The following is a 16,212-nucleotide window of genomic DNA, read 5'->3' as shown; positions in this document are numbered from 1 at the left end:
TAGGGTTGTTTCCACACCTACCGTGAGTCGACACTTATCGTAGGTTTTTAGTACTAACATAGTTATTTCAAAAATTATTTTTTTATTTTTATATTTTGCGTATCAATGACATCATCATGCATTTCTATTACAATAGATAGGAACCAAAATACATAGTTACTTATGTGAACTCAATGGGTTTATTACACCCGCCAATTAAAATACTTTTTTTTTAAATACCATCTATTAGAAGTGTTTCAAATAAAACAAGGAAATTTAAAAAGATAACATAAAATTTTATTTCTAAATTGACTTAATCAGGTAAATAAAACATGAATCATTATTAATATTATTAAAACAACTCATCATTATAGTATCAATGTTGTATTTTTGAATGTACGATAAGTATGAACTAAAAAAAAATGTTACTCCATACATCTCGTATGTCCAATGAATAATCAACTTGTTTCTTTTTTACTATAAAAATAAATATTATTTTACTTAGATTCTTTTACAATGGTAAGACAAAAATGTAAGACAAAAGTTTGTAGCTCAAAACGAAGACTTCAATACACAGATAGTCAATAACGTGATGCTATTAATGCTGTTAAAAAAGGTATGGTTGTGTACAAAGCGAGCAAGACGTTTGGAATTCCTTATCAAATGCTTCGTGATAAAATATTTGGAAGAACTGCTTTGAAGATACAACACTGCAGGTATGAATCGGTTCTAGGTGAACAAATTGAAAACAAGTTAGTCAAGTGTTTTCTAACATATACCAGAATGGGATTTGCCATGTCTGTAGTACAGCTATTAGATACTGTGAAAAAATATCTGAATTCCAACAATATAAAAACACAATTTACTAACAACCGTCCTGTAAAAGGTTGGTTTTATGCATTTTTTCGCTGTCACAAAAAGCTATCTCAAAAAAGGTGAATACTTAAACCGAGCTAGAGGAGGAGTAGCTGAAAAAGCCATAAGAGATTGGTTTGCTGAAATTCCGAAGCTTTTAGGAGAAAACGCCCAATATTTAAATGATTCAATGCGCATTTTCAATATGGATGAGAGTGGTTTTCAGTTGTCACCAAAAACTAATTTATTATTTGGTGAACCAGGAAAAAATACTTATGAAGAAAGTGGTCGAAGTAATAAAAAAAGCATCACCACTTTATTTGCAGTAAATGCCAGGGGAACTTTTGCTCCATCATTAACAATTTTTAAATATGCTCGTCTTCCAAATAGAATTGTAAATGCTGCTCCGTCAGGATGGGGTATTGGAAAAAGTGAAAATGACCGCAGAATGTTTTTTTGAGTATATTACAAACGTTTTTCATCCATTTTTGATATAAGAAGAAATTCCTTTACCAGTTATTATTTTTTTAGATGGTCATGCGTCACATTTTTCTATCGAACTTAGTGAGTTTTGCTCTAAAAATGGAATAATTCTTGTTGCTTTGTTCCCAAATGCAACACATAATTTGCAGCCGCTAGATGTGGCAGTTTTTGGGCCAATGAAAGCAAAGTGGAAATCATTTTGCCAACAATGGCGCATTGACCATGAAGGACAAGAATTAAACAATGAAAACGTACCAGAAGCATTAAACTCTTTTATAATCGATCCTTCTATGGCAAGTAATGTTAAAAGTGGTTTTAAAAATACAGGAATTTTTCCATTTGATGCTAATAATGTTGACTACAAAAAAATTGTTCAAAAACTATCTGAGTCAACTTTTGCTCCGGCTTCTTATCTAGAAGAGAACCATTCAAGTTTGACTTTATCAGCTTCCTCTTCCATAACCTTTATTAAAAAATGAATTGATTTAAGTATTTTAGAGCAGTTTAAAATTACTGATGAACATTTAGATTAGAAAGGTAATCTTGAATACCTCCAGTTGTATCATTTTTGGAAAAGAGCCTTATCTGAAACATATAAGGCCATAATTTTACTTGATGAAATACAATATGGTAATAAAAATCAATCAAGAACTTGTAATTTAGAAAATTTGCAAGGTATAACCAATATGGATATACCTTGTTACAATAATGCAGATGTAATAGAACCAAAACCAGCTTGTTTCAGTTTAAATATAGCAGCAGAAAACATAAATCTAATCAAAAGTGTTTTAATATGGCCAAAAAAACCAGTCCAAATGTCCAAGCGCAAAGGAGAGTGTTTATCGTCAGTTGTAACATCTAAAACATGGCAGCAAATTCAGAAGACAAAAGTACAAGAAAAGTCACAAACAAAGTATGAAAAATTAAGAAAGAAACAATTAGCTGCAAAGAAAAAGTCAAAATTAGAGTAAGAAAGATTAATAAAGAAACAATTGGCTATGGAGAAAAAGTTATTAAATGAAAAAACTAAAAAAGAGAAAACATGAAAACTTTGAAACAAAAAAAAAAATTGCAAAAAAAAAAAGAAAGCCTTGAAACTGAGTCAGAAAACGAGTTCCATTAAAATGTCGATAATAATTATAAAATAAGAATCCGATAGCTATGATGAAACTCTATCCTTTCCAGTTTAAGAACTTAAAGGATATGTACTAAAGTAACGGAAATGCTTTAAAATCTTTAGTTTTAGTTCATAATAATATTTTTATTACTATACATTTAATGTTTATTTAATAGTCTTTTTTTTATTTATACACCCAAAAACATAAAATAAAATGTTACTAATGCATTAAATTTTCATTTGGAACTGCGAGCGAATTTTAAACCAGACACTAAAGCAGATTTTAAAATATACGATAAGTGTCGACAAAACATACGATAAGTGTGAAACACTTATGATAAGTATGGAAAACTGCGCTTTAAAAGTTTGATCAAAATTAGTACATTATTGATTTAAATTTCAGAGTAAGAATAATTTTAAACTAACCATTATAGTATTACATTGGCGGCTGCAAAAATTCATTTCTAAAGCATTTCAACTTTTTGAGTAATCTATTATACTATAATAACTTTTGTTAAACTCACGGTAGGTGTGGAAACGACCCTACCTGTTTTAAAAACTTAAGCACCTAAATCAATCATTTTTGCTTAAAAAAAAACTGACAAAATACAGAAAATTACACTAAATTTTATGTCAAAATTTTTTAAATGAGTTGTTAAAAAAATTCAGAGAAAAATTCAATTCAATTGAAAGCCACTAAAAAAGGATCAGTAAGTAGGGATAAATTCTATTGTCCTATCTAAGATTTACAATTGCTACAGATAAAATTCAATTGAATTAGAAAAAGTGCATCATCCTTCATTTTTTCAATACAGTAAACATTACCAAGAACAGTAATGTAACACAAGGTAAGCTATGTTTGTGTTACATCACAAGGTAAACTATGTTTGTGTTACATCACAAGGTAAACTATGTTTGTGTTACATCACTATCCCTGATAATTCTCCACCAAAACAGAAAATTGTTATCAGAGATGGTGAAATATCAATATGATGGGTGATTACTATTGGACTCTTCACCAAGAACAAGAAAATGGATCTCATAGGAGAAAAAGTAACATAAGAAGCTTCAAAGAAAACAGAGAGAGGATATACAAAAAAAAACAAAAAAAAAACTTACATGGTGTGTTAATTTTAATAAAATCTGCAATTGAACAAAAGCATAATAACAGGTAAGCTTTTTTTTATATTGTTAAAATTAAAGTCATTTAAGATAGAAGTGTAATTGATACAAAAAAACGAATATCAGATAAAAAAACAAAAACTGATGCCTGGTTTCAGCACCCAAAAATAAATAAGATTATGCTGCATTTGTTTTAAAAGTTTACACAACATTTTTTTTTGGCCTGTGTTATTTCATTCAGATGTTTACAAACTTATTAAAAATTTTTAAATTTTATTTATGTACCAAAACTTACTGCACTTTAACATACAAAATAAATACTAATATAAATAAAATGTTTTTCCCATTTGTACTAAAAAACTAGCATACCTCTAACACATGGATTGCATTATCTTTGGTAGGCAATCTTTTCTTTCTTTTGTTAACTTTGAGAACAATCTCCCCTGAATAACTTCTGTACTTTGTTTCCTGTTCTTCTTTACAAGCAAGTAGTAATGTATTATCATTCAAAAGATTTGCTGTTCCAACACTAGACTTCATTTGTAAATCTCCATGAGAACTACTTACACGATTTACATTAATGTGTAAATCAGATAAATGCTCATTTGAATTTCTCAGTTGATGACTATTATTGACAAGATCTTCTTTTTTTATAGCATCATTATTACTTTCTTTTCCTAATTTCTCTTCCATCTTTTTTAAAGGGTTGATTGTTGACCTAAAATTAATTTATGAAATAGACTTTTTAATACCACATTTATGAAACAGCTAAAGAAATTTTGATAAATGTAAGCCTTTTGAGAATTTTGCACTTATTACAGCCTTTTTCAACTTGCACAAAAAAATTAAATAATTGAGGTAACAAACTTCTCAGCAAAAAAATAGGGCAAAAAAAATGGGGCAATTTATTTACGATCTTCACCTCTATAACAGTTTTTTTAAAAAACAACTTTAAAAAAAAAAAAAATACTGATATGAAAAATCAAATAAAAAAATTTACATAATTTTAGAAACTTTAAAACCTTAATTTAAATTTTTTCTAATCCTAACTAAAGAAACTTATTTACAATTATTAAATAAACTAAATTATTCTGAACTAATTAAAGTTTATCACACATTAAAGCCAATTATAATAGAAATTGTAGATAATTAGAAACTCCTGAAGGTAAAATAATTTTAAACTTAGATATACTAGTAAAACTAAAGATAAAAACACTTTTAAAAATATTGAGAAGCAAGCATGAAGTTATTATTATACATTTAACCACTTGTTAAATATTTGGGAGTTCTATGAACTATATCTAAATATCTGCCTTTTCATAAAGAAGTATGCTTACTTCCTGCTTAATATCAAAATAGTTTCAAGCTTGATATTAAAAATATGCAGGGACAACAACATGCATACAATTTATATAAAATACCTTTTAGGATTTTTATCTGTGGTTCTGAGGGACTCAATTGGAACACACCTCTGAGAATGTTTTCCACAAGCTAAAGACAACAAGGATATTGACATTTATAAAAACAGAGAGCTCCTTGCATATACGAACAATACAGTTACTTTCACATTTTAATAATAACTTTAAAACTACAAAAAAAAAAACAAAAAAAAAAGTGGAAAGGCTTAATGTATCCATTCTCTGTATTGTAAAATGCACTAAAAAAATTTGCAACCAAAAGTATTCCACACTTAAAGGTATACTTTTTGTATAAAAATATTTACATATTTTAAAAGATCTATTATTTAACAAATTGAGATTATTTGCAATAAACTGATGTAACAATTATACACCAATAACTCCTACAAGTCTTAGAAAAGCAAAGTTTTCCTGAAAAAACTAGGTATAAACAAGACCTTAAACCTAACTCCCTTATCTTAATAACCATAATCGTTTGAATTAACAATTGTTTTTCAATTTTATTGTTTTAATTATGCATTTTTGGAAATTAATTATTCATTTTACATATATCATTTTACATATCACTTTTGTACTCCAGTAATCCTGCTTTCCATCCAAAATGGCACTGAAAAAGCTTTTTATAAACCAGTTAACTTGCAGTGGATATCTTTGGATAACTTCCAGATTTGTGTGATAATGTAACTGATAATTATGGACTGTTCCTGCTTCACTAAACTGCTAAACGATGCAACCAACAAATGAATTAAACACATCAGTAAGCCCTGATAACGGAGGAAAATGTTTTACTTATATAATATCTTTTTATAAAATAGAATTTACTTATATAATGCCTTTAAACATGCTCATGGATTATCACAAGTCATCTACTGCATCAAAATATACATAAAAAAAAAAAAAAAAAAAAATTTGAAATGAATTATATGAAAAGAAGAGAAAGCATTGTTGTCCTTTAACTTATTTGCATCTCTCCTTTACATGCCTTCATGGCTTCCAAATATATTTCCTGAGAATGCTGCAATTAATGACTTATTATTATTAAAGAAACTTGACACATACAAATCTATTGAAAAAATAAGTCTGGCTGCAGCAGCTGCACTAAAAAGACATTTATGGTATTTAAGAGAAGAAATTATTGTACTATTGGTTTTTTCAAATGATGCTTCACTGGAAACAAACAAAATGTAAAAATCGTGAAATGATTCGGAAATGTTGTTGATATCCATTTAAAACCAATTGAAGATCTTGTAACATCAAAGTCATCAGTTATTTTTTATCATTAGGGGATCAATTTTCAATTACTTGCTACTGATCCAAGTATCTGAAATGTTCTAGAAGTATACAAAAAGGCCTAATCAAAATTAAAGGATTGTGAATTATAAATGATTGTGCTGAACAGGGATAAAAAGTAAATGCATAAAAATGATAAAACATAATTATGTTAAATCATTATATTTGATTACATTACATTGAAAGTACAATTTTAAAAACAACAACAGTATTCATACATATTCTTGTTGCCAAGACATATTTTAAAGAAAATGAAAAAGAATTGGCCTGCTCAAAATCTGGATAGTAATCCGATTGAAAATTTGTGGCATTACTCAGATGACAAAATTAATAGGGATGAGCACTGTTCCAACAATCAAAATTTCTTTATAGCTTTGGAGGCAACTTGTCATAATATTATTCAAAACTATTTACAAAACCTAACTGATAGTTTTCCTTGTTGCTTGGAAGCAGTAATTGATGCTCAAGGACTTCATACTAAATATTAATCAATATCAACTTAAAACAAAAAACTAAAATATAATAAAAGTTTAAAAGGAATACCTTTGATGCTTCCTTATTACAGTTTCAAAAATTTTGATTTTTCTAAGAAACAAGATTTAATTTTAGTAATAATAAAGTTTATATTATTAATAGTTGTTTTAAAATTTTTTTTGGTATCTATTAAAATTATTTAAATCAATATGGCTTTTGTTTTATTGCTATTAGATATTGCATTCCATACTATATATATAGCATGCAATGCAAAATATATATTGAAAATTTAGGAAAAGATGACATTTTTGTTGGCATTTAAAGTTTTATATTGGTGTGCTGGTAATCTTCAGCAAGATTACATGATGAAAAAAATTGTTACAGTAAAATTGTCAAAGAAAATGAAAAAGCCTTTAAAATGTCATTTAAAAACTAATTAGGCTCATTAATGGTCTCTCACTAGTCTTAAAAGCATGATACAAGCATGTGCATGTTTATGTATCTACACTTGCTTAACAGTTCTTGTTTTCTATTTAATAAAATATTACCTTAATAATTAGGCAAAGTAGATTTTTTTTTGGGGGGTGGGTGGGGGATTGCAGACTGTTGATGCAATTTCAAGATTTCTTAACTGGGTCTGTAACTTTTAAAGCGATTCTATGAAAGATCTTGTTTAACCTATGTTTTGCTGGAAAATACTTGTCTACTAAATCAAGAAATGATTTACGAACCTTTGCAATTTTATTTTTACAAATTTTATCCACAGTAATCTTAATTATATTTACCTCACTCAGTTTATTGTAAATAAACTGAGTGGGGTAAATATAATAAAGATTACTGTGGATAAAATTTGTACTAAATAACTCTAAAAACAAAACAAACTACCAAAAAGCATATTGGAGGTTCAAAAAGCATATTGGAGGTTCAAAAAGTGATTTTCCTGTTGGTGATTTACCAAATTACACAAACATCTATAGATGCTTATCTTCATGCAGTCAGAATTCCATAACAAATCTGATAAAGTTGATAAGACTCAAAAAGAACTTGTGAAAAATTGGTTAAATGTTAATCACTAATTGTCAATTTACTTAAAACAAGTCAAAACATTTAACACAATCAAATTTATTGATGGGAAAAAGTCTAAAACAAAACAAATATTTTTTTCTCTGGCATGGAGTTTAAGAACAGTTTTAAACTAGTTTGCGGGTTCTAAATTTAAATCTGAGCTTATATTTTCCCTATCAAATCTTGTTTTTGTGCAATAGGGTAAGTAGCAGATATGCAGGCGGACAAGTGCAAATTGTATACGTTAATCATAACTTTAATGGAAGTAAAAGAGACTCCTTCATAAGAAAAAGCATTGATTTCTACAATTCACATATGTCCACATACCTGTTACATACCCATTTTTATCATTATTAGGACCTCAGGTAGTATTTTATTATTGAACTTAACATTAAATTTTGTTATTTATTGTTTTACCCTGCCATTTTTGTTTTTTTTCTAAAGATCTGTTTATATGGACAAGGGCTAGCCCGTTTGCCGAGCTAGCCCAGAAAATGAGCCAGTTTTCTGGGCTAGCGACAAAAAAACACATTGCATTTTAGCAATATGTTGAACTGGTATTATAATACAAGTAATGCTTCTTAAAAGCGTAATTGTATTATATAAGCTTCACAAATTTAAATTTGATTATTTTTTTAATTTTATTCTTTTACGAAAACGATCACAATCACTTCAAAAGATGAAACAAGCAAGAGAGGTGCTTTAAAAGAAAAAATCGTAGTTGCTGGTTTAAAACTGGCAGAACTGATTTATGGTGGCATAATATAATAACTGGTGTAGCTCCCATTGATGTATGGAAAACAAATTTTAGGCTTTCACGGTTTCTTTTCATGAATTTGGTTTCAGAGTTAAGCTCTTACTTATCTCCTGAATCTTTTTCGCCTAACTCTAGAACTCTATCAGCAGATAAAAAAGTAGCTATTACTTTATATTACTTAAAAGATACTTGATCTTTGGTAAATTATAAAAGCAAAACAACTAAAATTTTAAGTACATGGAAGTTGCCAATTTATTACTAAATTTATTATTTTACGCAGAAGCTTTCAAATTTAAAAAATGTAAGAATTTATATGCATGCGTACAAATTTATATAAGAAATTAACCAGCCCGTTTGCCGAGATCTCGGGAAAAAACAGTGAGATCTCGCTTTCCGGGCTGGCTCATTTATTCATATAAACGCAAAATAAAATTAAGTTAAAATTTTGATGACGCCAATATCTTGGCAAACGGGCTGGCTCGGCAAACAAGCCAGTCTGCTTTCTATATAAACAAGCCCAAAAACAATACATAAGGCATGCGTGTGTGTGCATGGGGAGGGAGGAGGGAGGGGAGAGGGAGGGGGAGGGGGAATAAATTCAAAGAACCACTAAGGTAGCTAACAAGCTTTTTCTTTTGTCTGCAGGATGTGTTGCTGATCTAACAACTGCCTCTACATCTTACAGAAGACAGTGCTCAAATGATCCAAATATATATTGCTACATCCGTGGTAGCTTTACTTTGAAGACTCAGAGATGCAACATTAATGATTTTGTTAAGAGTGTGTATTATTAACAATGTGTGATCCTCTTAAAAAATTGTCTTCCCACATAAAACTTGGATTGATGAAGCAGTCCACCAAAGCTCTTGAGCGCAGTGGACGATTCTTTAGTTATATAGGTTTAACTTTTTTTGGTCTTAGTGAAGAGAAGAAAAAGACTTGAATATTTGATGAACCTCAAATAAGAACACTTATGAGAGATCCAAATTTTAGAGAGAAAACGAAGGGAGTGCTTTCATCAAGATATTAAAACATTAAAAGAATGCTATTTAGGCTGGTTGGACTTACATATGATGGGAAATTTTTGTTGGAGTTTATACATACACACATACATACATACATACATACATACATACATACATACATACATACATACATACATACATACATACATACATACATACATACATACATACATACATACATACATACATACATACATTACATACATACATACATACATACATACATACATACATACATACATACATACATACATACATACATACATACATACATACATACATACATACATACATACATACATACATACATACATACATATATACATACATACATACACTTATGTTTGTTTGTGTGTGTTTGTGTGTATCTTTGTTTTTCTTATGTTAATTATGTCACTATATTTGATTTACTGTATATGGACTTTGTAATCTTTCTTATTCCTTAATTAAGAATATAGAAAATGTAGTAATAAAAGATAAATGCGTAAACATGATAAAAAAATGTTAAAGTTCAAAATTCTGATGTTATAGACAAAAACTGAGTTCATATTCATAATCAACAGCCCAAGTTTAGTGAGAATTTTTAAAACTTTTTGCCAGAAAATTTGTGTTGACCATGTAATGCTAGTGCAAATGCTCTTTCTATCTAAATGAAGAATACTGGAATTTTCTCCTTGAACAAAGGGAGAAGAGCCAAAGAAGCCTGCTCTGAGTTCAAAAAATCTTGGAGCAAAGATGTAAGCAGCATCCTGAAAAAGAGACCTACAAACCTTATAGATTTGTTTAGTTAGAAACATCAGGCAGCAATAGTAGTAATGCAGAGTTTTGTGAGGAGGATTCTGGTGCTTTGGGAGGGCTTCAAATTTCAAATTAGCCAAGAAGAGCAACAAGAAAAATAATAGCTGCTGCACTTTAATGGCCCTTGATTGATAAAAAGTTTCTGACAAAACATGTATGCACTCACAGGAACATTAAAAATGTTAAAAAACTGAACATTAACAAGTCCTCCATTCATTGTGAGAAAACAAAGCAATGTGCCGAACGACAGATAAACTGAAAGTTCAAAACAGATGTGACTTGGTTGTTCACTAGAATGGTAAACTGATGCAAAAATTCACAACAAAAATATAACTCCCTATCATAGTCTCTGATTTGGGTGTAAAGCAACTGCTTACTTTTGCAAAAAAAAAAACTGATCTGGACAGTCCCAAGCAAATCCTAATGTTGCTGCCTTATAAGAATATTGTCTTTTCAGTTCTTATAAGACTAAGTCAGGGCGCAGCCAGGCAAAGGTTGCACTTGAACAGCAAAAGTAACTCCAGCATGATTATCAAGAAATACTGAAGATTTCATCAACTTTTCTTGGTAATATTCCCTCATCCATTTTCAGGTCCCTGGATCAATGCACAGAGCTAGATGAATGGCTAAAATCATTTACTTAAAAATTCATTTGAAAATTTTATTTAAAAATCATTTAGAATGTTTCATACCCAGTATAAATTGCTCTGACAAAAGGAGCAGGAGCTCTGTACAATGTTCTTTATTTGCTGTCAAAATTTACCTGATGTCTTAGATGGAGTTAGTGTCCTAAGAAGTTAGTAGTCTTGGCTTTTTTTGGCTAAACAATACTAAATGACATAAAAAGACAAATGGTGGTCTCACTCAGCAAAAATGGAGATGAAGAGCCATCTAAATGTGCACAGAGGGACAACTGTGGCAACAAGTGCTTAACTAACTTTATGAATATGAAATTACGGCACTTCTTTCAAAACTAAAACTGAAGCAGAAGTTCCTAAATGAAGACCCTAGCACATTGAAAGGTCAAATAGGTTATCAATTAGCTAGAAAATTGGTACAAAGTAATGGAGTCACCAATCATAATGCAGAGCAACAAGTGGCTCTTTTTCAAGAGTATAATCAGCTCATGGCACATGATGAAGGTCAACTTTAGTTTCTCTTGCAGGATGAATCTAAGCATAGGGTATGCCTTCCCTGATTATAAGAAGAGCACACAAATAATTAGACATCAAGTGAACACTCAATTATTTAAGATAATAATTTTAAAAACTTTATTAATTTTGTCTTAAAAAAACATTAATACTAAAAAATTCTAGAAATAAGATTGTGTCTATCTCATTAATGATGTAATAGGAAAATAAAAGAACTTTATTTTCATCTGCAACCTATAAACGTAGATTTATTTTTAAAATGTTTTATATAAATGAACCTATTAAGATTGGTTCCTTTCATGTTTTAAAGCTTATCAACTTAGAATCAGCCTAATACATATTCTAAATAAAAAAAAAACTCACTTTTTAAAGTAAATGTTGATAACCATCACCTCAAGAAAAAAGAATTAATCAGATATTTTTGAAAACAAACATCCAAAAATGCTTACCTGAACCCATGCCTTTGAAATTAGTTTTTTCTTGTTCTTTTTTTTTCAAGTAAATCAAGTTAAAATATACATCCAGCCAACTTGTCAAGACTTTCTTTTAATTTCTTTCTTTTAATTTCTTTCTTTTAAACTTGAAAAATAAAAAATAAACCATTATATATAATTAAATTAACTACATAGTTTAAAAACATAGATATCTCTCTGGTAAAATATATTTCTAAAAATAAAATTTGAATAGATAGATTAAAAAGTCTAATTTTAGATATTTTAACACAACTCTTTAAGATTCGGACTTGTGTTTTTGATAAACTGAAATCCATCAATGAGTTTATTGTGAGTGTTTATTTTCCTCATTAGTTACTTATCAAAATCAAACTTTCTTGAATTGAAGATCCTAAACATGCTCTCAATCAGCTGAAGGAGCTCAAATTTTAGAAAGAGATTGTTAATATAATATTGCAATTGATTCAAAGATTTCATTTTTTTTCAAAACAATTAAAAAAAAACATGAGCATCTTTGAATATTCTTTGAAGAAAAATTTTTTGAAGAGGTTAGGAGCCTGGCTATTAACATAGTAGAGATTGGAGATATTAGAACCAAAAGGAAGGGAATTTATTTCCAAGAATAAAAAGGACTCATATACTGAAGCCAGCTTTAACAAATAACTAAAGTTTCAATTATAGTTTACATTCATGGAAAAAATACCAGCTTCAAAAGAATTAAAGAGCAGAAAACATAGCTAAAATTAACAGTAAGCAAGACCTTGAAAATATGAAGAGCTATTTTTATATCAACTATATAATATCTAGTTAAACACCACAATATTTTTAAAATGCCATTATTATCATTATACTAAAATGAACACCTCTTTTTTATTTTTTCACCATAATGCCTAATGTAAAAACCAGGGTTTTAAATGGGGTCTGGAAGTTGATATTCCACCTACTTTATGTTTTATTTATTATTTAAGGGTATATTTTATGCTGTGTTAAGGCAGGTAAACTAATATTTATCTATTGAAGAAACTTAATATGTTAAATAATATAGAAATCTGTATTTATTGTAACATAATTTGCTCACTTCAAAGTGCACATCTGAATTTACATTTATATTTTTTGTTTGATTTTTATACAGGTTAATAGTTCATTAATTCTGCACACACAAAAATACTTGTGATCATTATTTCCTAAAAGCTAACAATTATAAACAAAAGTTTATAAACTAATTCTAATTCTTAATATATTATAATTATAAATAAAACTTCCACATAAAAACCGAAAGTTTTAGTCAAAATTAAAAAGATAAATGACCTAGGCAATTATTTTTCTCTGATTTGTAGAAAACTAAATTTGAATTCTACAGAATATTCTAGAACTTTTAGTAACCCACAATTTGAAAAATTCAGTGTATGATTGATAGTCATATACTGAGTGATAGTGAATCATTTTATTTTAAAGATGCCAATCATTTCATTTTGAAGATGCCAATTACTTTAATTTGAAGATGTTAATTACTTCATTTTTTCAAAATGAAGTGATTGGCAATCACTTTATTTTACACAAGAAAGTGTTAGGTTTTGTGAGAATTTTTGGTAACAAGAGGATTACTATAGCACATGATTGCACAAATAACTTTTTAAAGCATTAAGAATAAAATATTTAGTTACACTTTGGATAATACTTTTGGAAATGATACAGCTATGGTTATTTTACTACTATCTCACATCTAAATTATATGTTGAAGAGTTAAAATTCATTTGAATGAACTTTAATTGTCTTTTACTATATAATATGATTTTTGACTTAAGCTTTTAAGAGTTATATTTCAGTGTTATAATGCTTATGCTTAAAAACTAGGGAAAAACAGTAATACTCATGAAAAACTGGTTTTGTGAACAGAGGCCACAGAAGATTTTTACAGAATATTCATTTAGTTAGAAGTAGTATAATACTGGCATCACAACTATATAAGGAAAGTAAATCTACACAGAAGAATTCACAAATTATTCAATTTTTGGCAACACTGCAAATTACTTTCTAGAATATACCCAAAAACATGTTCTCATCATGTTTTCATTATAATTCCTTTGGTACTGATGTTCAAAGTCCAATGATGAATGATACAGATCAAATAGGATTTAAATTCAAGATTAATGATGAAGACCAAAAACAGTTCTTACTTCAACCTGTTCAAGATGATTGAATATTATTTTTAGATACCACAAAAGAAGCACTTATTTCAGGACCTCTTCAATAAAAATTTAAACAAAAACTTGATAATTGTTGTCAAAATCTTGATGATTATCTGATAGACTATAGAACAACATTCCCTAGCTGCAATGGCTAAAGAGTTTACACAAAGGATTAATGTACCTCTAAGAAGATTTGTGTTTTACAGGCATTGTCACAACTGACTGTATTAGTGTGATAACAGTGAATGCCAGTTCAAGAATTCCTCTCTTTTCTGATGTAGTCACGGAGGAGTTAGTTCTTAATAACATATAGAGTGCATCTGGCACTTGGAGATGGATACCTCATTCAGAATAGCCAAGACAGAGGACAGAAAATTTTAGAAACTCACAATAAATATCTCATGGTTACTTTAATTTGATTAGATTTGAGAAAACTAAATTGTGTCATTTAAAGATGATGTTACTAAAGCTTCCACTATTCATCTGTTGAAACTGGTTGAAAGTTCTTGCAATCAATTTTAACTGCAAGTACTCCTGAAACTAATTATTGAGCAAGACTTCAGCACCAGTAGATTAACCCCTATTTGCCTCAAATGCAGCAAAAAGCATTAAATCTATTTTATGATGATATCATCCCAAGAAAAGTAAACTTTAGCTATTCTTTTGTTTAGGGTGAGGAATCAGATTTAAGCACACCCTGGCTGATTGATGTTTCAATACCTGTTTGTTATCATTAGACGTATTCAAATTCAGCATTTGAACAGCATTTTGCTGTAATATACTTATGGCTCTGATCTAAAGACATGATGTTATTTCCCTTCCTTTATGGTTTAATACTTCAGCGAACTGTATTTATTATGTTAATTGCTTGCGTTTTTAACTTACTTTGTTGTCACATTGTATAGACTTTATAAATTCAAAAAAAGCCTAGTACTTAATATTGTATTTTGTTGTGGGCTTACAATGTTCATAATGTTCAAGGTGAGTTTTAACCACAGACCCTACCAACCCAGGTTGTCCTTTTAAACCTCTGAGCATCAAGAAAATTTTTATATTTTGGAAAGTTGATCAGGATAAAACCATCCACATAAGCAATATCAAACAGATTGTTGAATCATGCCATGAACTTGAATTTCACATATATTATATGAATTTGAATATCCATGTATGATGCTTACTTACTAATTAGACTCTAGATTTTTATTATTATTTTTATTATTATTATTATTATTATTATTATTATTATTATTATTATTATTATTATTATTATTATTATTATTATTATTATTATTATTATTATTATTATTATTATTATTATTATTATTGTTATTGTTATTTATTACTATTATTGTTATTGTTATTTATTATTATTATTACTATTATTATTATTATTACTACTACTACTACTACTACTACTACTACTACTACTACTACTACTACTACTACTACTACTACTACTACTACTACTACTACTACTACTACTACTACTACTACTACTACTACTACTACTACTACTACTACTACTACTACTACTACTACTACTACTACTACTACTACTACTACTACTACTACTACTACTACTACTACTACTACTACTACTACTACTACTACTACTACTACTACTACTACTACTACTACTACTACTACTACTACTACTACTACTACTACTACTACTACTACTACTACTACTACTACTACTACTACTACTACTACTACTACTACTACTACTACTACTACTACTACTACTACTACTACTACTACTACTACTACTACTACTACTACTACTACTACTACTACTACTACTACTACTACTACTACTACTACTACTACTACTACTACTACTACTACTACTACTACTACTACTACTACTACTACTACTACTACTACTACTACTACTACTACTACTACTACTACTACTACTACTACTACTACTACTACTACTACTACTACTACTACTACTACTACTACTACTACTACTACTACTACTACTACTACTACTACTACTACTACTACTACTACTACTACTACTACTACTAC

At 28.8% G+C, this 16,212-nt stretch overlaps 1 protein-coding gene and 1 pseudogene across 10 annotated transcripts in view; one reads left to right on the top strand and one right to left on the bottom strand.

The window, feature by feature from the left end:
• The window catches only part of LOC145184449 (calcium/calmodulin-dependent protein kinase kinase 1-like), a 47,152-nt gene that overhangs the window by 27,230 nt on the left and 3,710 nt on the right, over window positions 1–16,212 (bottom strand). For 4 of the 10 annotated variants that reach the window (XR_016453979.1, XR_016453982.1, XM_090092500.1 and 1 more), the window contains exons 3-6: window positions 11,984–12,113; window positions 6,689–6,741; window positions 4,978–5,047; window positions 3,926–4,274 (exon numbers count right to left, since the gene is read on the bottom strand). Coding sequence is in view for 5 of the 10 variants with exons in the window: in XM_090092500.1 (XP_089948626.1) it covers window positions 3,926–4,274; window positions 4,978–5,047; window positions 6,689–6,740 (471 nt within the window). In the remaining 5 variants the exon portion in view is untranslated. Of the gene's footprint in view, window positions 1–3,925; window positions 4,275–4,977; window positions 5,048–5,534; window positions 5,739–6,115; window positions 6,742–6,807; window positions 6,850–11,983; window positions 12,120–16,212 lie in introns of those variants that run through there. The other 6 variants (XR_016453980.1, XR_016453983.1, XM_090092502.1 and 3 more) reach the window with 4 other exon arrangements.
• On the top strand, window positions 598–1,734 carry LOC149885981 (uncharacterized; annotated as a pseudogene).

The sequence above is a fragment of the Hydra viridissima genome, unplaced genomic scaffold (assembly GCF_058129835.1).
Source record: "Hydra viridissima isolate aposymbiotic clone 2 unplaced genomic scaffold, HvirCarnegie_v1 scaffold_7, whole genome shotgun sequence".
Classification (NCBI taxonomy): domain Eukaryota; kingdom Metazoa; phylum Cnidaria; class Hydrozoa; order Anthoathecata; family Hydridae; genus Hydra; species Hydra viridissima.
Note: the sequence above shows the minus strand (reverse complement) of the source record. Positions and strands in the feature narration are given on the sequence as shown.